The sequence below is a fragment of the Linepithema humile genome, chromosome 1 (assembly GCF_040581485.1).
Source record: "Linepithema humile isolate Giens D197 chromosome 1, Lhum_UNIL_v1.0, whole genome shotgun sequence".
NCBI classification, from domain to species: domain Eukaryota; kingdom Metazoa; phylum Arthropoda; class Insecta; order Hymenoptera; family Formicidae; genus Linepithema; species Linepithema humile.
In genome coordinates this window covers 11072599-11098040 of record NC_090128.1, presented here as the reverse complement: position 1 = coordinate 11098040, position 25442 = coordinate 11072599, and the positions used below count along the sequence as shown (strand labels likewise).

The 25442-nt window shown below is 30.4% G+C and overlaps 1 protein-coding gene and 2 pseudogenes across 4 annotated transcripts; 2 read left to right on the top strand and 1 right to left on the bottom strand.

Annotated features, from left to right (window-relative positions):
- The first annotated feature begins 6241 nt into the window (after nt 1–6241).
- Nucleotides 6242–8274, top strand: LOC136997319 (uncharacterized; annotated as a pseudogene).
- A 3354-nt stretch (nt 8275–11628) lies between these two features.
- On the bottom strand, nt 11629–19295 carry LOC136997314 (uncharacterized). 4 transcript variants are annotated; one of them, XM_067347951.1, is made up of 6 exons: nt 17776–19295; nt 16432–16582; nt 14244–14300; nt 13410–13548; nt 12749–12911; nt 11629–11976 (listed from the first exon to the last, which is right to left on the bottom strand). In XM_067347951.1, the coding sequence occupies exons 2-6, from the start codon at nt 16440–16442 to the stop codon at nt 11837–11839; spliced, it is 510 nt and encodes a 169-aa protein (XP_067204052.1). In that variant the 5' UTR covers nt 16443–16582; nt 17776–19295; the 3' UTR covers nt 11629–11836. The 4 variants fall into 4 exon arrangements, with proteins under 4 accessions (XP_067204052.1, XP_067204051.1, XP_067204053.1 ...); XM_067347950.1 differs by having other exon boundaries at nt 11630–11988; XM_067347952.1 differs by lacking the exon at nt 16432–16582 and having other exon boundaries at nt 11630–11988; nt 17776–19294.
- A 995-nt stretch (nt 19296–20290) lies between these two features.
- On the top strand, nt 20291–22758 carry LOC105669008 (uncharacterized; annotated as a pseudogene).
- The last annotated feature ends 2684 nt before the right edge of the window (nt 22759–25442 follow it).

Here is a 25442-nt window from a genome sequence, read left to right as displayed (position 1 = left end):
TATCAATGATATACAACATGATATACAATATGATATATCAATATGATATACAAAAAAATATGATAGGAAATGGCACCAAGTGGGACTAAAGAACTATGAAAAAACTTGTACACTATTTCTATAAAACTCTTCTATAAAACTCTTGTACATAAAGCTGTCGTATATATAATTAATTATATTATATACTATATTTTATCATATTTTACATATATATTATACTATATATACTATATATATTATAAAAAAATTAAAAAAATATTTAAAAAATAAAAATATTTATTAAAAAACGCAAAAAAACTTGGCGCTGCTACACTTCAAAGTAATGAAATTAACATGTAGTTTACTGTAGTAGCGCCAAGTTTTTTTTTGCGTTTTTTAATAAATATTTTTATTTTTTTAATATTTTTTTTATTTTTTTATAATATATATAGTATATATAGTATAATATATATGTAAAATATGATAAAATATAGTATATAATATAATTAATTATACAGGGTGTCCCAAAAATTTTGACACAGCGGCCGTATGCCGGTAGAGCAGACCAAACTGAATCGAAAAGTCCTCTACCATTTTACAATTTTCACAAGGGTTAAAGAGATATTAATTATTAAAGATTACCGAATGCGAACGCACGGCTGAGATACGACCGCCTACAGACTACGGTCGCTTGGCGCGCGGCGTGCGGTAAGCGGCGAGCGACAAGCGGCGAGCGGGGAGCGGCGAGCGGTGCGTCTCGCTAGACGTTGTTCTAAATCAGTGTTCGGAATTAGTTGAACATTTCAGCCGATTTCCGCGGTATACACCTTCTTTCCTCTCCTTACCGCGCGCGCCGCAGCCGCTAGGGCCAGCGCCGCCGAGCGTTAGGAGCGGCGCTATCTGATTATGAGTGGGTTTTTCTCCCTATTTATTAAAATTTAAAAAAATTTATTAAAATTTATTAAAGATAAATTTTTTATTTTTAAATTTATTAAGTGGAAATATTTTAATAGATTTCCACGTCACCCATGAGATACTAATGCTGACGCGTTTTTTTTTAAGTAGTTTCCCCCGTAGACCTATCCCACATAGCAAAATTTCATTCTACGGATGTCCGTGGGATGTAATGTAAAGGATTTTCAGATATCCCTGGGATGTCTGTACAAAGCCGTAGGATATCCGTAGGGCATCCGTGGGATATCCGAATGTCCGCTTTTCAGATATCCGTAGGACATCCAAAAATAAATCCCTGGGATATCCCTGGGATATCCTACATATGATTAAATTAGATCCCAACACAATGTCCCCTGGATATCTTTTTTTATCCAGATAAAATCCAGATAAAATCATTAAATATAGGATGGTGTTCATAATCCGATTTTATATTCGAAATCATTTTAAAACCTCATTCAATCAACAAAATGGTTGTGCAACATTATTTCATTAGTTGAATGAAATCATAAGACGATTCTAAATATAAAATCGGACTATAAATACCACCCAGAAAAAGATCTATTTTAAATATTTATTTAAAATGTCTTTAAAAAATATATTTTTTAAAAAGATTTAAACAGAAATTGTCTAGTTTTAAGTTAAAGAAGCAATAAAACAGTAATTATTTTATGCATTATTTTATGCATAAAAGTATTAAGGTAAGATTCCCAAAAATTGAATATTTTACAAGATATTTTGTATTTTATGTCAAAATACTGTAATTTACAAGCCTCATAACTCGAAAAGTACTTAATAAAAAATAATTTCATTATAGTGTTTTGAAAAGCTCTTGACACCAGCTATTAGATTTTGGAATCAAAAATAGGGGTTTCCATTTAAAAAAATAACTCTGACCTTCAAATGACCTTAAAAATCAACTGCGAGGTCAAAGTCAAGGTCACCATCAGATAGATCCTTCGAAATCATGCAAATTTCGTCTGAGCCATTTTTTTGTACAAGCACATCCCTACGTTTTAAAAGGGTGGGACGGGTGGTCCTAAACACCCGGTATATTTTAAATAAATATATATATGTATATAATGCATAATAAACTGAAAATAAATTATATAATTTATAAATTTTGTTAAATTTATTTCTTTTAAATAAATATTATTATTAAGATTAAATCTTTATACTTTATTCTTAATTATTAACCAATAATCATAGTTTAAAGAAACTATTAGAGCATGAGTTAATTAGAATTGCTTCATAGATTCCGTTTATTTATAGAGGTTCCGACCGATATGGCCATAATATATAATATATAATTTATTTTACTTTCAGAGCATCAATCATGTAATTTTTCCCTAAAAGCAAAAATGTGAAAAGTGAAAAGTTTTGCACGAATTCGGCAATTTTATTTATCAAATTCACGTAAAACTTTTCATTTTTTACGTGTTCGCTTCTAGGAAAAAAGTACATTGATGCCCAGAATTTGCTCTTTAAAACATACGAAAAATATCCCTAATATATCCTGCAGAAATCCTTAGGATGTTCCACAGGATCTCCCTGGACTCTCCAGAGGCTAATATACGGCTATCATTTTCTCTTCCCGAGGACGTCCAAAAGATATCCACGGATAAAAATGGGATATCCTTAGGATATCCTACATGTATGTCCTGGATGGCCTTAGGATGTCCTCAGGATATCCTTGTGCTATCTGGGTTACTATTGCTAGCATCACTAGTTGCTTTGTTCTCTATTCTTATTTTGATAATAAGTATAAATAATAAAGGTAAATATATTTAAAGTTACATTAATCTATATTATTTATAATTAATGTATGTATTGATAAAAAATTTCATATACACATTATTATATGTTTGTGCAAAATGTGTATAACTTTCTAGGTTATATAATTTTAAATATATTTTACATAATATAATATTCTTAAATTGTATATAAAATTTATAAAAAATTTTTTAATGTGATTTGTATGTAAACTAGGAGATATTTTTATATATTTTATATATTTTATATATTTTATATATTTTAACGCGTTATATAGTTCTATGTTGAATTAGACTATATCCAATCTTAAATCGAGTTCAGTTAAATATAGGATTTTTGTACAATTTTCACTTAACAATTATATATATTAACAATATTATGAAAAAATATGTATCTAAAAGTATTAACACGTAAAATTATAGAAAATGTTAGAAAATCCTATATCAAGCTAGATTCAACATAAAACTGTCTGTTGACTGTTTGCAAAATACTGAATATATTCTGGGCTGTAAATAATTAATAAGAGTATAAGTGTGTTTAGAAAAAGATGTGTTATTCAATTTATAGAAATGTATTTCGTGGTATTATGGGACGAGTGGTCTGCAATAATACCAGTTTCATGGTTGATATTAGAATCTAAATCATTTAAGTGGCCACCAAAAGATAAAAATCCTAGTGTTGAATCTAAAAAGAAAACATCACCTAGTAATGATTGGGATATTATTTATTATAAAAAATATTTAGGACCTTTTGGTAAATATTGTTCAAATATTTTTTCTCTAATATATATCAACATATAAATTACTCACCTAATGTCTAACTTTTCCAGCTACGTACAAAGAAGCTAGAGATTTTGAAATCCAAGCGATAAACATATCTACTAATGACGAAGAAATCTTAGCAGATATAAGAAATAAAATATATAATGATACATCTTCACATAAACGAACAATTAATAAACCATCTCGTTATTGTACTTCTTCCTCATCTGAAAAAGAAAATAAAAATAAAGATTTAGGTAAGTATTAATTTTTTTTAATTAAAAATTTTTTTTTGATTAGAAGCATTTAATAAAAGCAAAATAATTAAATATTTATATATTTTTACTATATTATATATATATATTTTTTAATAGACAATATAGCTAAAAGAAAAATAAAATTATCAACCTTCCATAAAAGGAACACATCAATATTAACTGAAGATCGACTGGAAAATCTATGTACGTATTAATTTACATATATACTAAAAAAATATTAAATTTGAAAATATTAATGTTAAATTAAAAAATAAAATAGGTATTCTGAAACCTCCTACAAACTATAAATCATTATCAATAATACAAGAAAATGAAGTAAACTCCATACATGAAGTATCAAATAAACATATAGCTGATTGCAATTTGGAAACATTAACATATAAAAAACGCTCAGCAAAACTAGGAGATAGAAAACAAATTATCAGAAAAAGTAATTTTATATATTTTTATGTTATTTGCAAGTTTGTAAAAGTCAATTAGTAGAATTAATAAGATTTTCTCAATTTTATTAATTTTTGTTTTTTGTATTTTATGTAAGAATTTCGAAAATAGTAAATGTAGAAAATTTGCAGAGTACTACCATTTATATACAAAAACTCTAGAACATTTTTTATTTAATGAAAATTACTCTGAATTACTAGATAATAATGAAGAAGAAACATATGAAGAAATCGAAAGTCAACTATTGCATTTTGATCACAACTTATCACAGTTATCTCCGAAAAGCACCATTATTTTAGAAAAATCTGATGATGACGAAATCACAAAACGAGGTATTAAAAAATAAGTATAATGTTATTGTGACTTCCCTAATTAATGCAACATTTTTTTTCTTTTATGAAATTAATTTGCATGTGAAAGTCTAAATTATATGAATTAAATAGATTATTTTTTGTTAAAAACAAGGACGCTATTAATTTTATTATTGTGTAAAATAGAGTAATAAATGTTAAATAAATATAACAAATATTAATTTTTTAATTGTTGTGAATATAGATGAGAGTTCAATCACAAACCCGGTGAATCCTTAATGTGAAGCTGAAGCAATGCAACTTATTAACTTGGATATTATGGAAATGGAAGAAATAAGTGAGTTCTAAATTATTAATATTTTCTATAAGCATAACAAGCCTAACAATGCATTTTAATAATTTTATAATATAATTTTTTGTCAAACATTTTTTCTTTTTTCATCTATTCTTTTATTTTCTATACATTGTTTTACTTTTATGATTTTGCTAATATAGCAGATTTTTTATATTTTTATATAAAAATTAGTCTTTTAATATATAAACGTGGAATTTACAATATTTTTTTCTTAATTATAGAATTTTAAAAATGTTTTACATCCATTATTACATCCATTATTCATTTATTTATTCCGTAAATACAAATAGAGTTATTATTTATAAATCAAAACTAAAAACAATGAATAAAATCCCAAGTTTTATTTGAATTGTTAATATGTTAAATACAATATTTCTTTTTAATAATATTTACACATTATTTTATTCTAATTTTTTAATTTTTTTTTTCTTATGGTTTTAATGTTTGAATACATTTAGGAACACCTAATAAAACCAATCAACCAATGATTGAAAAAAATATCACAAGAAAAGAAGAATCTCATAATGAATTATGTTGTAGTAAGTGTATAAAAATAAATTTTTAATAATTCATATTTCAATAAATATGATTTAACTATAGTTATATATAAGGTAAAGTAATAATTATTGGTTTCTCGAATATCTTCTATATCATGTAATTTCTGTTAAACAAATTTTTCTCCTACTCTAATACTTCTGAAAATATCCAAGGTGGTAATAGTTATTGCCTCTTCCTACATATTAATTAATTATGTACATATGCACACATACAGGGTGTTGCATATACATATTGGGCAGTACGACGGGTTGCGCGGCATACTTTGCAGGGATAGGCGAAGTTCAATGGGTAATGACAGCATATATACGTACCATCATAACTTATTGATCGAATTAATTGTGCACATTTTTACTAATTTTGAGTTTACAGCGTTTCAATTATGACGGACTTGAATAATCGTTGCAATTATTACTAGAGAAGCTAAAACACATTAAAGATGAAAAATTAAATTTTAGAAAGTTAACACGTTAAAAGAAACAAATATGATACAACAAAATTTCTTTCTTTACCGCTCTATCAAAATTTACAACGCTAACAGTAAAGAAAAGTAAAGCGGTAAAGAAAGAAATTTTGTTGTATCATATTTGTTTCTTTTAACGTGTTAACTTCCTAAAATTCAATTTTTTATCTTTAATGTGTTTTAGCTTCTTTAGTAATAATCGCAACGATTATTCAAGTCCGGTATAATTGAAACGCTGTAAACTCAAAATTAGTAAAAATGCGCACGATCAATTCGATCAATAAGTTATGATGCTACGTATATATGCTGTCATTACCTACTGAACCGTGCCTATCCCTGCAAAGTATGCCGCGCAACCCGTCATACTGCCCAATATGTATATGCAACACCCTGTACACACACACACACACACACACACGCGCGCGCGCGCGCGCGCGCACACACGCACACATGTTATATTGTTTTTCTTAAATAAGAGCTTGTCAGAATAACATTAAAAAAAATACAAGATTATTGGTTGCAATCCAACAATTATTGTTAGATATATATCCACATTCTTCACAAGAGAATACAATAAATTTGAATTTACCGATTGGAACGCCTGAGGCACTAGAAGAATTTAATAAATTGATAACACAAGACTCCGTATCTTTATCACAATATGTAAGTACTCTTTGTCAATTAAATTAAAAAAATAAAAATACATGTATAAAAATTAAATTATATAAATTTTGTTACAGAAAAGGATAATTAGAACTATAGGAGGAAAAGATGCGGAACAACATGTAAGAGAGAGAGAGAAACGCATTAAAAACTTACTCTAACTGATCATCTAGCTTACAAACTCTCATGGACCGGACAAAAAAATACTATACAAACGAGAGACATGAAATTTGTTGACGTCATTATCGGTATTTTTGTTTTCTTATAGTTTTATTTATTACTTTTAACTAATTATTATATAATTATTATTTTTGATAAAAATTATTAAAAATTGGAAAAAAATTAATTCAAAGTAAAAGTAAAATTAATTTATTAAATTATTTTATTAATTAGTTAAATTATTTAAAATTTTAAAATATATAAAGAGATACACAAAGTTCCAGAAATGAGCAATTGTCATATAAATGATATTACACATAGTTTAACTAATCTGCGCCATTTTTTAGGTGGACATTACGTATGAGCTATGCACTTAGTAGTGTACTTAATGCTTTGCTATGCATTCTAACAAACGTGTGACTTACAGAAATAATGTCCATCTAAAGAGTTGCGCAGATTAGCTAAACTATGATTAATAACATCTTCTTCATTAAATATTGTAAAAAAAACTCAAGTTTTTTTAAATTTAAATTCTATCGTCCGACATCCACTACACATCAATTGTGTCACTTTTTGGATACTTTGTGTACTGTAATCTAATAAAATGTAAAAAAAATAGTTAATAACATATTTTTGTTGTAATTTTTCGATAATATTTTAATCATTATTATTATTATAGAGATTATTATTTCCAATTAAATTTTTTTCATCTATTTACTACATATTTTTAACGTTCAAGAATTAGTTAATTAATTAATTTATTTTTACATTTCTTAATTAATAATTTTTGAGTATAATATATTGAAATATATATTCTGAATATATTTTTTATATAATATATTCTGAATATTTTTTTAGAAAATAGTAAATATATAATAAAAATAAAAATTTATAATTTTAATAATTTTATAATAATTTATAATTTTAACTTTTTATTATATAAAATTCATTAATCGAATTTTTTCAGAAGTAATCATCAGTATTAGTGGAAAGAGTATTTCTTCCCATTCCATCCAAACTGTAATCAAAAACTGGCTACAGCATGCTGGAGATCGGATAAATCAAAATATAAAACGACATGAAAAGAAGAAATAAAATGTTTGAGAAAAAACTATAGATTTTTTTGTTTTATTTAGTTTTCGTAAATTATAAAAAAGTGGTATTGAAATATTCTATATATGCATTTTATTGTCATGATAATTTTATTTTTTACATGTGCAATATAGTTATTACTTAAATAAATAATTAAGGAAAGTATTAAAAATAAAATTTCAATATTACTTTTATAACTTTTATTTTTATTATTTTTCTATGTAAGGATCATATATTATATGTTTTTAGTTTTGTATGTAAAACACATAAGGAAAAAAAAATTATTTTTTGTATTACTCAAATGTACCATACAACATAATTTCTGAGCTGGTTGAAGTTTGGAACGTTCCTGGAACGATTTTTTAAAAATGATTTGTCGCTTTTGTCCTTTTGCAGGGAGAAAGTTTTGAGACCTACAAACAAAGTACAAAAGAGACCGATCCGATACATGCGTTGGAAGACACCCTTATACCCAAAAAACCACCCCCAAAATTACTTAAACAATTCTAGACAAGCTAAAAATGATTTGTCGCACTTTTCCTTCTGCACGGAGAAAGTTCCGAGGCCCTCACACGACATGCAAAAAAGACCGATTCAATACATGCGTCGGAAGACACCTTTATACCCGAAAAACCACCCCCAAAATCACTTAAACCATTCTAGCCAAGCTAAAAATGACTTGTCGCTTTTTTCCTTTAACATAGAGAAAGTTTTGAGGCCCTCACATAACATACAAAAGAGACCGATCCGATACATGCGTCGGAAGACACCCTTATACCCAAAAAACCACCCTCAAAATCACTTAAACAATTCTAGACAAGCTAAAAATGATTTGTCGCTCTTTTCCTTTTGCACGGAGAAAGTTCCGAGACCCTCACACGACATGCAAAAAAGACCGATTTGATACATGCGTCGGAAGACATCCTTATACCTGAAAAACCACCCCCAAAATCACTTAAACCATTCTAGCCAAACTAAAAATGACTTGTCGCTCTTTTCTTTTTGCACGGAGAAAGTTCCGAGGCCCACACACAACATGCAAAAAAGACCGATTTGATACATGCGTCGGAAGACATCCTTATACCCGCAAAACCACCCCCAAAATCACTTAAACCATACTAGCTAAGCTAAAAATGACTTGTCGCTCTTTTCCTTTTGCACGGAGAAAGTTCCGAGACCCTCACACGACATGCAAAAAAGACCGATTTGATACATGCGTTGGAAGACATACTTATACCCGAAAAACCACCCTCAAAATCACTTAAACCATTCTAGCCAAGCTAAAAATGACTTGTCGCTCTTTTCTTTCTGCACGGAGAAAGTTCCAAGACCCTCACACGACATGCAAAAGAGACCGATCCGATACATGCGTCGGTAGACACCCTTTTGGGGGTGGTTTTTCGGGTAAAAGAGTGTCTTCCGACGCATGTATCGGTTCGGTCTCTTTTGCATGTCGTGTGAGGGCCTCAGAACTTCCTCTATGCAAAAGTAGAAGAGCGACAAATCATTTTTAGTTTGAGGAGAATCGTTTAATTGATTTTGGGGGTGGTTTTTCGAATATAAGAGTGTCTTCCGACGCATGTATCAAATCGGTCTCTTTTGCATGTCGTGTGAGGGCCTTGGAACTTTCTCCGTGCAAAAGGAAAAAAGCGACAAATCATTTTTAGCTTGTCTAGAATTGTTTAAATGATTTTGGGGGTGGTTTTTCGGGTATAAGGGTATCTTCCAACGCATGTATCGGTTCGGTCTCTTTTGCATGTCGTGTGAGGGCCTCGGAACTTTCTCTGTGCAAAAGGAAAAAAGCGACAAATCATTTTTAGCTTGTCTAGAATTGTTTAAGTGATTTTGGGGGTGGTTTTTCGGGTATAAGGGTGTCTTCCGACGCATGTATCGGATCGGTCTCTTTTGTATGTTATGTGAAGGCCTCAAAACTTTCTCTATGCTAAAGGAGAAGAGCGACAAGTTATTTTTTGTAAGGCGAGAATTTTTTAGACGCTCTTGGGTGGTTTTTTGAGTATAAGGGTGTCTTCCGACGCATGTATTGAATCGATCTTTTTTACATGTCGTGTGAGGGCCTCGGAACTTTCTCCGTGCAAAAGGAAAAGTGCGACAAATTATTTTTAGCTTGTCTAGAATTGTTTAAGTGATTTTGGGAGTGGTTTTTCGGATATAAGGGTGTCTTCCGACGCATGTATCGGATCGATCTCTTTTGTACTTTGTTTGTGGGTCTCAAAACTTCCTTCCTGCAAAAGGACAAAAGCGACAAATCATTTTTAAAAAATCGTTCCAGGAACGTTCCAAACTTCAACCAGCTAATTTCTGAAATGTTTCTATATGGATTCTACATTTATAATAAAAAAGTTATATAATGTATTGTATATAACATTGTGTTCCTTTTCATATAATTAAATTCATAAAAATAGTGCTATAAATAACAATTCTTAATGTTAACATTTTCTTGATATTTAGAAGAAGTCAGATTTTAATATTCTTTTAGATGTCATTTATGTGATCTCTTTTTTTCCTCTAAAAGTGATGCATTAGAGGGCTTATTGATATCATGTTATCTTCAAGATGGTGTTGTTGGATGTCTAACTCTCAAACCTGAGTACTTGAAGAGCTCTTTTTGATAACATAATGCTCACTGGGTTTCCATTAACTCTTCATGATTTCAAAGCTTTATACACGTTCCTTAAACGCTCCATAAAACATGTATGAAGTGTTTTATTACATTTTCTATACTCTCCAATAATTCATGTTTCTTTAACGTTTCCTGAACGTTCTACAAAATGTATACGAAGCATTCCGATACACTTTCTTTACACTTCAAAAATTTATATTAAGAAACGCTTTGTTTACGCTTCTCAAACGTTCCACAAAATGTATACGAAGCATTCCGATACGCTTTCTTTACATTTTAAAAATTTATATTAAGAAGCGCTTTGTTTACGCTTCTTAAACGTTCCACAAAATGTGTATGAAGCATTTAGATACACTTTCTTTACACTTCGAAAATTTATATTAAGAAACGCTTTGTTTACACTTTTCAAACATCCCTGATAGCCACCTGTCTGCGTTTTTGCTGTCATGTTGCCGAAAACAAAACGTATGAGTTTTCAGCAAATTTAGAACAAGGTGAGTCAGGCATTTGTTTTTGGTTTGACATCACACATATTCAACATATTTTGCCGACAATTTGTCGTGTATTTGCTGTCAACGGTTTATCGCTGTATATAAAGAGCAAAATGACAGCATGTTGCCAACAAGACATGCCGAGTCATAAATTTCAGCAAAAATGCAACAACATGTCGAAAACGGATGAATATATTTTTTGCATCTGCTTCAAATAATTACTCTTAGGGCTACGATCAAGTTCTGATGAAAGTAATCCGTTCGCGATGTATCAGTATATCGGTAGAAATGTTAACAACATTAAAAGTTAATCGTCGATTACTTTAATCAGAACTTGGTCAAAGTGGCTTTTAGAAAAAATTTCCATTGCCGATGGAAAATTGACCAAAGGCAAATAAATTCAAATTTATTTAAAATCATGAAATTCTCATTATTTAAAATATTTTTACTTTTTTCTCATTCTATCCTTTATTACCGTAAAATAAGCATATATTTAAAATAATAAGAATTCCATTGTTTTACATATAATCGAGTTTGAATTTTTGTATCACTGATTAATTTTTAATTGGCAGAAATATCAAAAAATGTTTGTTTCATAAAATTAATCGGGAATAGATTTAGGACAAATAAAAAAAAATTTCTTTTAATAATAAAGTACACACATTATTTGAATAAAATATACATATATATATTTATTTATATATATAAAAATATATATATATACGTATATACACATATTTATACATGTTTTGTAGGGTCAATTCCACTATATGTAGTTAGTTAAAACTTTACGCATGGATCTTAAAATCATTTCCCGAGAAGCATCGGACTATATACTATACTATATATGTTTAAAAATATTTATTAATTTTCATTTTCAGTTTCATTTTCGCCAAATATAGCATCGGCCTTCTCGTGCCTTTTTATGCGACGACCTTTTTCCCCAGGAATTCTTTTTTGTGCATTTCTGAGACGTTGTTTGGCGAACGTATTGCTTCTTTTACGGCCTCGAAAAATATCTTTTTATCCGGCTTCGCGAAGTATGGGCTGTTTGCTACCGCTTCTATAAATATAACTAACAAAAATGTAAGTTCAAATGTATATTGATTAATTATATCAGGGCTCGGAATTATTTCATCTTTTCGACCGATTCTCGTGGTATACGCCTCCTTTCCTCTCTTTACCGCGCGCGCGGCAGCCGCTAGGGCCAGTGCCGCCGAGCGTTAGGAGCGGCGCTATCCGATTAATGTTAAAAAAATTTATTAAAAATATTTTTTTTTTCTATAGCAATAGTACCTTATGGGTGACGTGGAAATCTATTAAAATATTTTCACATAATAAATTTAAAAGTGAAAAAAATATTTTTAATAACTTTTTTTTTACTTTTAATGATTAAGGGAGAAGAACCTAACATTTATCGGATAGCGCCGCTCTTAACGCTCGGCAGCGCTGGCCCTAGTGGCTACCGCGCGCGCGGTAAGGAGAGGAAAGGAGGCGTATACCACGAGAATCGGCCGAAAAGATGAAATAATTCCGAGCCCTGAATTATATCATCTATTGAAACCAATAAGAAAAAATGTGAAGTTGAATATCCATGTTACTGTTTCCTACCTTTTTGATCGGTTCGGATTAAAAAATAAAATTTGACAAGCACGAGAACTTACGTAGTAATATAAAAGCGACTAATAATTTTGTACCTTGATTATATCGAACATTAAATATTAATATTACTAAGAGTTAGCATTAGTGTCGTGATTATCGTATACATAATGTTTTGAACTTTTTATTCTTTTAATTCCACCTTAAATTATAGTAATATAAATAAAAAAACTTACCGTATACTGTTGATAACAATTTTTTGTTGTATAATGCAATGTTTTCATCCTTCTCTCCCCACAAAGAATAATTGCTTAAAGCCTTGTCTGTGATTATCTGCTTCATGCAAAATTTGACGCTTTCGTCAACTGTTTGACCTCCCAAAAACTTGAGATAAGCGATCTAAAACATATTTGCACATAAAAATGTAAATATGTTAATAGTACTGTAATTATTTTCTACACTATGACGACATAGATAAAGAAATCTCATTATACATGAAAAATATTATTCTGTTCATAAAATCTTATTACTCTATTAACACGAAATGCAAGTAAATTTTATTGAAGTTAAAATTTATCTGCAAACTAACAAATTTTACTCTAGTTAAAATGATTTTTCACTCGATATCTTGGAGTTCACTTTCTTCTCTATGACTATATGAGTGATATTACTGCAATCAGAGTGTAGTTAGTTCATAATGTAATTTTCATTCAAATTAAAGTTCCTCAATTATTGCGCTTACATACAGACTGAAATTCCACTCGAAAAAATGTATAGGAAGGGAACAAACGCTTCATTATATTCATGTCATCGTGTATACATTATATTATATATTATATTATATGTATATGTAATTGTATTATATAGGTATATAATGTATTATGCTATAAGACTTACGACTTGATCATTATGCTCCTCTTCGATATTTTCGAAAAGTTCCACCTGCTCGACAGACTCCAAAGGAAGGCAATCGGGTTTCGTCGGCATTTTACCGGATCTTGATTTCAATAGCTTGATCAATTTTTGGTCCAGAACTCTGAAACACACAGTATGATGTAGTAGAACATATTGCAGATTTTTCTGTGTTATTTGACATATATAGTTTTTATTTGTATATATAAATTGAAAGTTATTTATTTAATATTTATATGAATTTTATTTTGTACTTATTTTTCATGTACAACGTGTTAATTTAATGTTTATTTTACATTGATGTCATATTCATTATATTGATTTTACAGTTATTACTAGAGCCTGGATTTAAGTTCTCAGATCGAGCAACCGTAGCTAGTTCTCCCCATCATGTCGCGCTCGTCGAGCGGGTCGAAGTGAAGCGAGCTGTGAGGAACTCGCTCGCTACGGTCGACTCGAAATGGTACGTCGGCCGGCGGAAAATCCGGGCTCTAGTTATTACTATCATTTTGAAGTTAATTTGAAAAACGTTCAATTAACGTTTACTTTATATTTTTTAAATATATTTATTATTTTTTATTTTTATTATTATTTATTATTAATTTTTAATAAATTTACGAATTTATTTGAAAATTATTTATTTGTTTATGTAATATTTATTTACTATTTATTTTACATTTATTATCAATTTCTTTCTCTCATACGTACAAGACGTAATCAATTTAAAAAATATAAATTCCGACTGCAATATGTCACTAGATTTTCTTTTTTTAGATATTTTCAAACTGTCAAGGAATAGCTTAAAAAAAAAATAATTACTTGAAATCTTGTTTTGTCGGCATGTCTTCGAGCCTTTTCTTGATGGTGTCCAATTCCCTGAAACAAACAATATATTTCTTTATATATGTTAGAAATAACTACTATTTATCTACAAGATAGAAGAATATCTACATTACTGTTCAATCTATGTACTATTGCATTTCTTTTAGGGCTTGAGCCCAAGACAAGAAGTAACATGTGACGTAGCCATAAGACATAATAATTTTGCCGCACAATTCTTGATATAAAAGCTCATTATTATTGTGTAAAAATGTTTTCTACATGTAAAAAACGGCGTATATTAAGTTAGAAAAGTAAAATTGGTAAAACACTAGTATATTGAAAGATTAATTGTTGGGATCCTTTTCTTATCATACAAACTTCTTATTTATTCTTATATATATTAAGATAAATATACATGTTTTACATTTCTTTACTCTCTTAACTTCTAAAAAGAACACAGAACAGAATATTATGTAAGACAGGATACTCGCTACGCTCTTCCTCGCTTAAGATCCTATAAGATGGCGTCCCATCATCTATTACCTTAATATAAATGTACATACTCATATTTCAACACGCCTCCTTACATTTATATTAACTTTCTTTTATAATATCAAATTACTTAATGTTTAACATACTTCTAAACTTTTCAAATTTGTCTTTACTCAATGGCTTAGTAAGTAAATCAGCAATATTTTGTTCAGTATCGACTTTTACAACATCAATAACACCTTTCATATAATTTTCATTCACAAAATGATAATGAACTTCTATAAATTTAGAATTCTTTGTGAAGTTTCCATATTTTGCAATACTTAATGCTCCTGAATTATCCTCAAATATTTTAATAGGCTTTTCAATATAAAAGTCAAAATTCTCTAAAATATCTTTTATGAATTTTATCTCGCTTACAGCTTCTGATAACGCTACATATTCAGCAGAAGTAGAAGACTTTGTTACACTTCCTTGTTTTCGAGATTTCCAAAATATTACATTACCAAAAAGCCTTACTATATAACCTGTCGTCGATTTTCTGTCTTCACTATCACCTGCCCAGTCTGCGTCTACATAACAATCAAGAATCTCTGTATTTGTATTTCTCTTATAAATTAACTTTAAGTCTTTTGTTAAGTATAAATATTTTAAAACTCTCAACGCATACTTGTAATGAGTTACATTATAACTATTCTGAAATCTACTTAAATAGTTAACGCTGAAACTTATGTCGGACCTGGTTTCTGAACTGATATATAAAAGTGCTCCAATTATATTTCTATATTGTATATCATTAGATACAATATCTTCTCGTTCTAATTTTAAGTTAGTTTCCATTAGTGTTTTATATAACTTTGAATTTTCGATTTGGTATTTTCTAGCTAGTGATTCAATATAAGATTTCTGATCTAGAGTCATAACATTTCTTTCATAATCATACTCAATGTTAATTCCGAGATAGTGTTTAACTTCACCCATATCTTTCATTCTAAATCTGTTTGACAACAATTTCTTAATTTCAACTATTTTCTTTTTGTTTTCACAACAGATCAATAAATCATCGACAAATATAATCAAATATATTATATCATCATCACTAGTTAACACATATAAACAATAGTCATATTTACTACGCTTAAATCTTAGTTTCTTCAAAAATTCATCAAAACACTCATACCATGCTCTCAGACTTTCTCGCAAACCATACAGCGCTTTTTCCAGTTTACAAACTTTGTTTGAACCATCTTCATAACCTCTTGGTTGTTTAACATAAATTTCTGATAAAACTTTACCATTTAAAAATGCTGTTTCCACATCCATTTGTTCTATAATTAAACCCTTTTGGCAACAATATGACAATAAAATTTTTAGTGTTTGCATTTTAGCCACTGGTGAATAAATATCATCTACTACTTCCTTTTGTTGAAAACCTCTTACAACCAATCTAGCTTTAAAATTATTTTCGGATTTCTTTGTATATACCCATTTTACATCTAAGACTTTCTTATTCTTTGGCTGATCGACTAAATTCCAAGTTTTATTTTTACTTAGACAATTAAACTCTTTATTCATTGCTTGCTTCCAAAATTCAGATTCATCACAATTCATTGCCTCCTCAAAATTATTCGGGCTATCTGCACTACAATAATTAATATAGATACAGTTATTGTAAACATAGTTTTTATCATACCTAGTGGACATTTTCTTTTTTCTACTTGACTTCCTTAATCCTTGAACCTGATCATCATTTTGTTTTTGCCCTGCATCCGACTCATTTCCATCTTCGTTTAATTTTAATTCCTGTTTATCCGTTTCTGAACAATCTTCTAAATTTTTATCACCTGTTACAGAATCACTTGAATTTTCACATTCATCAAGACATACATCTTATATCATTTTCTACTATATCTACATGTCTAGCAACCACAATTCTATTATTAATTAAAACTCTATACCCAACTTCATTATAGCCTAACAGAATTCCCAAGTCAGCTTTTCTATCCCATTTTGAAATTTTATTTTGTTCTGGTACACGTACAAAGACCCTACTACCATACATACGAAGATATTTTGCACTCGGTTTCTTACCGAACAATATTTCATAAGGTGTCTTTCTTTCTATAGTATTAGCTAGTGTTCTATTTTTGAGATAAGCTGCTGCTAAAACTGCCTCTGGCCAGAATCTGACATTTACTTTTGCTTCTGCTAATAAACATCTGGCTATGTCCATAATTGATCTATTATATCTTTCGGCTGTTCCATTTAATTCATGTACATACGGTGGACACTTATCTATAAAAATTCCCTTTTCTCTGACTAGCTGATAAATATTTCTATTTAAATATTCTTTCCCATTATCACATCTCAGTTTTTTTATAGTTTTCCCAGTTTTATTTTCTACCTCATTTATGTATTCTATTAAACACTTATAAACTTCATCTTTGGATTTTATTGCAAAAACTTTGGCTGCTTTACTGTAATCATCAATAAAAGTAATAAAGTATTTTTCACCATTCATACCTAGATTTCTATGAGGTCCATTTAAATCAGTATGAACAATTTCTAAAATTTCTTTGGCTCGAGTTCTATTATTCTCGAAAGGCAAATTATGCATCTTGTTTTCTATACATATTTTGCATTTCATATATTCAGTGCCTATCTCACTAGGTATACCATCTAACAGTTGATTTTTGCATAAAGTAGTTAAATAATTAAAATTTACATGGCCTAATATACGATGCCATTTTTCTTTTATACTTATGTTACCGACTTTATTATGACTGCTCATTACGTTAACCTCTGATTCATTACACGGGAAACTTGTCATTTTGTATAACCTACCTTCCTTCCATGCTATTGCAAAAAGTCTATTAAATTTATCATAAATCTTTGAGTTATTACCTGCTGATATAATTGTATTTCTTTCTGTTATCTGAGAATAACTAATTAAATTTTGTTTCATTTCTTTTACATAAAATACATTCAATAATGTTACCTTTCTTTTTCTATTATAAATTGGAAATAAAGTATTTACTTTTCCTACTTGCGTTGCTTTCAATATTCGACCATCTCCAACTTTAACGTTAATTGGTTCGTTCAATGTTTTACATTCGCTAAAATAATTTTCATTATTAATTATATGATCAGTGCACCCACTGTCTAAAAGCCAATGTATTTGATTGCTTTCCTTAATCTCTCTATTCAACGAGTTCACTTCAACTATAGTGTGGAATACTCCTCCACCAGCTGCTTCTTGTCCGTTCTGGTCTCGTTGCCAGTGATGCCCTCCACCACATGAAGTATGATGTCCTCCGCGGCCGTTGCCACGTCTATGGTAACCGCCACCGCGCCACGTGCCTCGCTACTGACCCCTTCCGCGCATGCTGCCACGGTGTGGTCCTCGCCATGAACCCTTGCTGCTCTCCGTACAATCCTTCTTATAATGTCCAAATTTTCCACAATTGAAGCATCCTTGATCCTTCGGATCTCTCCATTCCCGATTTTGTTTAGACTCCGTAACAAATGCATTAGATTTAGAATTTGTACTTTCACTTTCTTTGTTTTTTAGTTCAAGCATTTTTATCTTGCTTTTCACATGTTCCACAGTTTGATCTTCTGTCTTGAGTGTATCAATCAAATCTCCTACGTAACTGTAAGATTCCGGCAGCGTTCTTAACATATAATTCAGTTTTTCCTTTTCTTCTACCTTTGCACCTGCCGCCTTCAGTTCATTTATGGATTTTTCAAAGTCACTAAAAAAGGTTGCGGAATCACTGTAGTCTTTTAGTTTTATTTTTTCTAACTTATTTCTTAACACAATCTGCAAAGCCGTTGACTCTTTCAAGTACATCTCGTCGAACTTCTTAATTATTTCGTACGCTGTTTCTTTATCACTTACAAATTCCAACTGTTTATTCGTAATTGCACTATAGATGTAATTTATGGCTTTCAAATTATTTTGTTCCGAGTCCTCAGCATTGTTTGTTCTTATCATTTCTCTTGTAATTACCATTTCACACTTTTTCGTTTTCAAGTACATCGTGATCCTCTTCTTCCAACTGCCATAATCTTCACCGTCAAACACTGGTATTCCATGACTTTCGGCCATTTTTATCATTTTTTTCTTTATTATTATCTATACTCAAGACTTCTAATATTTTTTCTTTTAACTTAACCACGGACCTCTGCTACCATGAAAGATTAATTGTTGGGATCCTTTTCTTATCATACAAACTTCTTATTTATTCTTATATATATTAAGATAATGTTGTAATGTAATCATAGCGCCATCTATTAGAACCTAAGTTATATTCAAGCACACAATTTTTTTAGTTCTCTTAATGTATAGTGTAGTTAGTTTGTTCGCGCATCCCGGCTTGTACGCTTCTTTGCAGAAAAATATATGTGTCTCAATTATTCTAAAGATAAAAAGAATACTTTCACTTCGATCCCTATGCCCAAGTATTACAAAATATTACAACAGGTTATGGGCCCAGATAGCAGAAAGGATTAAAAGTGAAAGAAATTAGTCAATGAATGATATTATAAGATAATTCACATAATGGCTTAGTTTACACCGATTGTTTAGTACGCGTACCAAATACTAAATCTGCTTCTCCGATAGCTATAAATCGTTTAGTGTAAAATCTACACCAATCAAAAAAGCTGATTTAGTACTTGGTACGCGTACTAAACAATCGGTGTAAACTAAGCCAATGGCTACACCGACGATCGCAACGACGCGAGGCGCATTACCACCGGTCTCGATAAAAGTTCTTTCTGGCCGTGAAGGATATTCTACATGGAAATTTAAAATGAAGGCTTATTTACTGCATGAAAAATTATGGAATGCTGTTCAAGGATATCCTGAGGGAGACAATACCAAAGAAGAGGTTAAGACTGAAAAAGACGGAATAGCTGCAATGTCTTTGACTCTCGATGATACTGCCATAGTTCACGTAAGAACATGTGTTACAGCGAAATGCATGTGGGACTGCCTCAGGCAAGCATACGAGGATAATGGTCTTGGACGACGTCTAAATCTACAACGAAGACTTTATCGTCTACAACTTAGTGATTTTGATTCCATGGATGCCTACATAGCAGAGGTTATGTCTACTGTGCAACAGTTAGCAGATATTGGAAAAGAAATAGACGATATATAGACGAAGGTATAGGTTTTTTTCCTATTAAGAATATTGAAGGTATTTCTGGAATAACTGATGTCATACATGTTCCTAATTTAAATACTAATTTGTTATCAGTAAGTCAAACAGTTAAAAAAGGTTTTGTTTTTATTTTTAACGAACAAGGATGTCAAATATACCGCAAAGAAAATTGTAAAGTATCTGGTAAAGTAGTACTAAAAGCGACAAATGATAACGGTATGTACAAGCTAGATTTTAATGACTCTATAAATGCGTATGCAACAACAACTGAATCTAAGGCAGATTTATGGCATAAAAGATTAGGGCATTTATGTCGTTATGGTATGAAACTAATGAAAGAAGGTCTAGTCACAGGAGTAAAATTTACTGATAACAATGAAAATGCTTGCGTTAGCTGTATTAAAGGTAAACACAAGCTAGACGCCCGTTTAAGAAAATTAATTATAAACACGCTACTACAAAATTAAGTTTAATTCACTCAGATTTATGCGGCCCGATGAGTGTAGATTCCATTGATGATAAAAAAATATTTATTTATATTTGTAGATGACCATTCAAGAAAAATTTTTGGTTATAATTTATAATTAATAACAAAAATTTAATATTAGATAAATATTAAATAAAGAATTGTGTACTTTATTTGTACAACTGTGCTTTGTTGTTGTATAAATAATTAGAATATTGCGTAAGTGGAAATTTATTATAGTTTATTTTGGGGTGAACTTAACCTATAAAGCTTTATATATATATATATATATATATATAGAGCCCGGATTTAAGTTCTCAGATCGAGCAATCGTAGCTCTCCCCATGTCGCGCTCGTCGAGCGGGTCGAAGTGAAGCGAGCTGTGAGGAACTCGCTACGTTCGACTCGAAATCGTACGTCGGCCGGCGGAAAATCCGGGCTCTATATATATATATATTATACATATTCTAAATGTTTTATTATTTTGTAGCTACAAAATTGGATTTAATGAACGGTAATGATCGTAAGCGTTTATTACTATTAGCGCTCTATTGTAAAAAACCAATATTTGATCAGCGTAGAAAACTATTATTATTGACGGCGGCACAGACTGTTCTATTTCAAAATGAAAATAAATCTCAACAACGACGACGACACTGGTTGGTTCGTCCGATTAATCAACAGCGAATTGAACAAGGAGATGGTAATCACTTGATTGAAGAAATGAGATTGCAAGATACAGAAGTACATTTTCAATACACTCGTATGACTATTGATGTCTTTGATGAACTTCTTGCAAAAGTTGGACCAAGAATAGAAAAATTACCAACACATTATAGAGAACCTATTTCCTCTCGTGATAGATTGTACATAACATTAAGGTAAGCTTTTGAATTATAATCAACCTTATATAAAATATTTAAATAAATACTGTCATATTTTATATTAATAATTTTTAAGAAACTATTAATTTTTTTAATTTATATTATACAATAGATACTTAGCAGTCGGAGATAATATGTCTTCAATAGCATTTGCATTTCGGGTAGGACGTAGTACAGTCTCCTGCATAGTAAAAGAAACGTGTGAAGCACTATGGAATATTCTACAGAATGAGCTATTTTAACCATCAGAAGATGGATGGAAAGCAGTTGCAGAAGAATTTGAAAGACTTGGAACTTTCCTCATTGTATTGGTGCTCTGGATGGAAAGCACATTACCCTACAAGTAAATTTACATGTCTATGTTTTTAATAATAATATATTATAAATTCTTCTTTACAAATTTAATAAAATTAATTACATTGCATAGTTTGTTATAAATATACATAATACTAATAACAAGTTTGCTATTATATTAGAGGCAGTTGACATTGTTCGAAGATTTTTTATCTGACGGCTTCATATATATTTCATTGAGATGCTGTTATATGAAATATTGTTGATTTTGTATCTTCTCTTATTGCCTTAATCCGAAGCACAGGAATAAAACTATGAGATAAAAACCCATCAAACAATGTTAACTTTCTTTTTATACTTTCTTATATAATAATTTAATTTATATATTTGAATTTACAGGCACCACCAAATTCTGGCTCTGCATTTTATGATTACAATGGACATCACAGCATTCATTTAATGGCAATTGCATCAGCAACATATAGGTTTTTGCTCGTCGATATAGGGGCGGAAGGTCGTCATAGCGATGGTGGAGTTTTTACGAATTTGTTAATGGGTCGCCGATTTCGCAATAATGAAATGAATATTCCTCCGCCATCGCCAATTATCACTGATGGAGAGCCAATGCCTTATATTTTAGTAGCAGACGAGGCTTTTCAATTGAATAATTTTACCCTTAGACCCTATCCTGGAAAAACCCTTACAAATGAACAGAGGATTTTTAATTATCGGTTGAGTCGAGCATGAAGAGTCATCGAAAATACTTTCGGTATCATGGTGGTCCGGTGGCGCATTTTCACGAAACCTATCAACACTTTGTTAATAACAGCAGACAAAATTGTGCAGGCTTGCGTCGTGCTTCACAATTTCTTAATGGATAAACCGAAGTACTGCGAAGAAGGATTTGCTGACGAGATGTATCAAAATCGAATTAATCCAGAATCATGGCGGAAAGAATTACAGAACCATTCTGCATTGAAGTCTCATGGATCTGCAGGCAGTAATATACACTCGCGCATCGCAGCTTTAGGAAGAGAAAATTATAAAAATTACTTTTTAAATGAAGGAGCTGTCTCATGGCAATAGACTTCATGTGATGGATGGTGAATCAAATACTTCTTATATATATAAGAATAAAAATTATAAAAATTTTTGTAATCCTTACGACCACTCAATGTAGATTGAATAAATTGAATTGTAAATTATTTGCAGTAAGTTTTTTAAATTAATACATTTATTTATTAATAATAAATCACGAATAACTAAAACAAATAACTAAACTGAGTGGAATTATTTAAAAAAATTGAAAGAAATTAAATGACTTAAATTTTTTACGAACAAAATTTTTTCTATGAGAAAGCAAATATTGTATTACTAAATTTATAAAAAGTAATTAATCTTGCACACTAACTTTGAATATACAATTATTTTCTTGCTTCATTATTTATAAGTTTTGTCACATATGTAATAAAAATTTGTTACTATTCTAAGAATTAAAGGACATGTAAAGGTTAAATAAAAAAATTATATAAGGAAAAATATATTTTTTAATTTATTTTAATTTATTATAAGACTATATTTAAGGCTCCTGGGTAGTCACCGCAGCCATATTAGATTCGTGACGTCAGAAGCGAGAAATGACACGCCGAGAATTCTTGCGTGCCATTTTTAAATAAAATGATAATTTAACAAAGTAACACTCTAGATCGCTTTAAGACACCTGTAAAATTGTCCGAAAACTATGCTTTTTCCTTAACAGGTTATAAACAATCGTTAAATCAACCGTGAAACGAAGCCTAATTATGCGAGAAAACACACGGTTGACAGCTGTCTGTATGAGTAGAAAATACTCCTTCTACGTTGGGCTTTCCCTGCTAATCTTAGTTTTCGGATAATTTTACAGGTTTCATGAATACGTCACATATCACAGCACTAACATTTAACGAATATTAACGAAATGGCACGCAAGAATAAATTGGATAGTCAACATGTCATTTTTTCACGTCTAATAGTTCATCGATTCTCCACCTAAGACGCTGCATGAGAATTTCTGTCATATGGACATGTTGGTAACGGTACTAAGCTATATATATTCTGTATTTATCGCGTTTATTTGTTTGTAAACAAATTTTTAAATTATAAATTAGCATTTTGTATGTTATTCAGTAATTTACTTTTATCATATCAATTAATTAGGTCAAACTGTTACTCTATTTACTTATACAATAAATTCGACTAGGTTTTTATTCCTACCACAATTATGTCGCCACTGTCAACGCGGAGTTCACGGCTACGGGAACAGGAGCCTTACCCTGGTGAAAAATATTCTCAGAATTTTTCATAAAAATTTTCAGATTTTTTACAAAAATTTTATAACTTTTACAGAAAATTTTAAGATTTTTTTATATGAATTGGCACATTTTTCAGAAAAGTTCAGAAAAGAAATGAAAATATATGAAAATATATGAATAAATTTATTATTTCTCAATTTTCCAGATCTGTATATATTAAAGCCCGTGTCCACGATGCAAGAAATTGGTTCGAGTTCCTTATGGATAAAGAATAGAGGGACGGAGCACAAGCTGTATCGGGGGAGCACGTTTGCGGCGGGGAGGGGGGGCCGCCATATTCGTTTAGTAATCACCACACATAGAACTCACTATTTGCGTATGTGTGAGAAATGAAAGTCAGATCCTGCACACAATAAACAAAATAGGAAATAGAAATAGGAAATAAAAATAGGAATAATTATTAAATATTAGAAATAAGAAATTGGAATTATTTATTTTAAAAATAAAAAAAATAGAAAAAATTAATGCATGAATTAAGAAATAAGAATTGGAACTAATTAATATATTTTATTCTCTTGTTAGATGTAAAATAATTTCTCTTTTTAATATTAAATAATTATTGCTATTTCTAATATTTTGTCTACTGTATGCAGAGCCTCAGAGTAATAAAAGTTACAGTATTTTATAAAATTTATAGTACAACAATAATAAAACCGCCTAATCTCTTTACGCTTGTCACTCGTTATGTCTAGTGGCACCACTACACGAGTGTAACCATGTCACAGACACAGAATCTTTGTATAAGAATCGCTACATCAATATGGCGGAAAGCAGTCCCCCCCCCCCACGCTTGAATTACCATCCCCTCTCGCCTAAACTAGGACTTTAGACTCAGTCCCTCTATTCCTTAGTCCGTGGTTACATTGGGCGCGTTCAGCAGAACAAATCGCTTAGTAGCAATCGAACGTGATTGGTTCTTACTTTCAGAACCAACTAATTAACAGTCGAGATTCAGCGGAAAATCTACAACTGTTGAGTCTGCTGAACGCGGCCATTGTTGTCTCTTTGATCCTCGTATCGAATTATTAGACAAAAATAGAGTTTGAGTTGGCGATGGAGAAATTACATTTTTAGATATGCTGTAAAATGCTTAGTGAAGACAACTTGTCTTCAGTCAAAGGTGGCGAAGGAACAGATGAGATCACTAAAGGTTTTGTGACAACCTTGTTGCTTGTTATGCTCACTGAAGGTTTTGTGACAGCCATGTTGCTTATTTTACTGTAAATTAAAAATAATTGATAAACGTCAAACTAAAAACTGGCAAAAAGTGTCTTCCTCTGTTTGTGGCCGTGAAATTTCTTTTAATAGAAGTTCGTCCAGTGGATTTGTAACTTACGTGTTCAGTGCAGTTGAGTTATATCGTTGTCTCTTTGATCCTCGTATCGAATTATCAGACGAAGATAGAGTTTGCGTTGGCAATGGAGAAATTACATTTTTAGATATGCTGTAAAATGCTTAGTGACGACAACTTGTCTTCAGTCAAAGGTGGCGAAGGAACAGATGAGATCACTAAAGGTTTTGTGACAACCTTGTTGCTT

Coding starts and splice junctions, on each gene's coding strand:
- LOC136997314 (XM_067347950.1), bottom strand. Junction 13,549..14,243: donor CCGACAAAACAAGATTTCAA/GTAATTATTTTT, acceptor TGTGTGTTTCAG/AGTTCTGGACCAAAAATTGA. Junction 12,912..13,409: donor AGGAGCATAATGATCAAGTC/GTAAGTCTTATA, acceptor AATATGTTTTAG/ATCGCTTATCTCAAGTTTTT.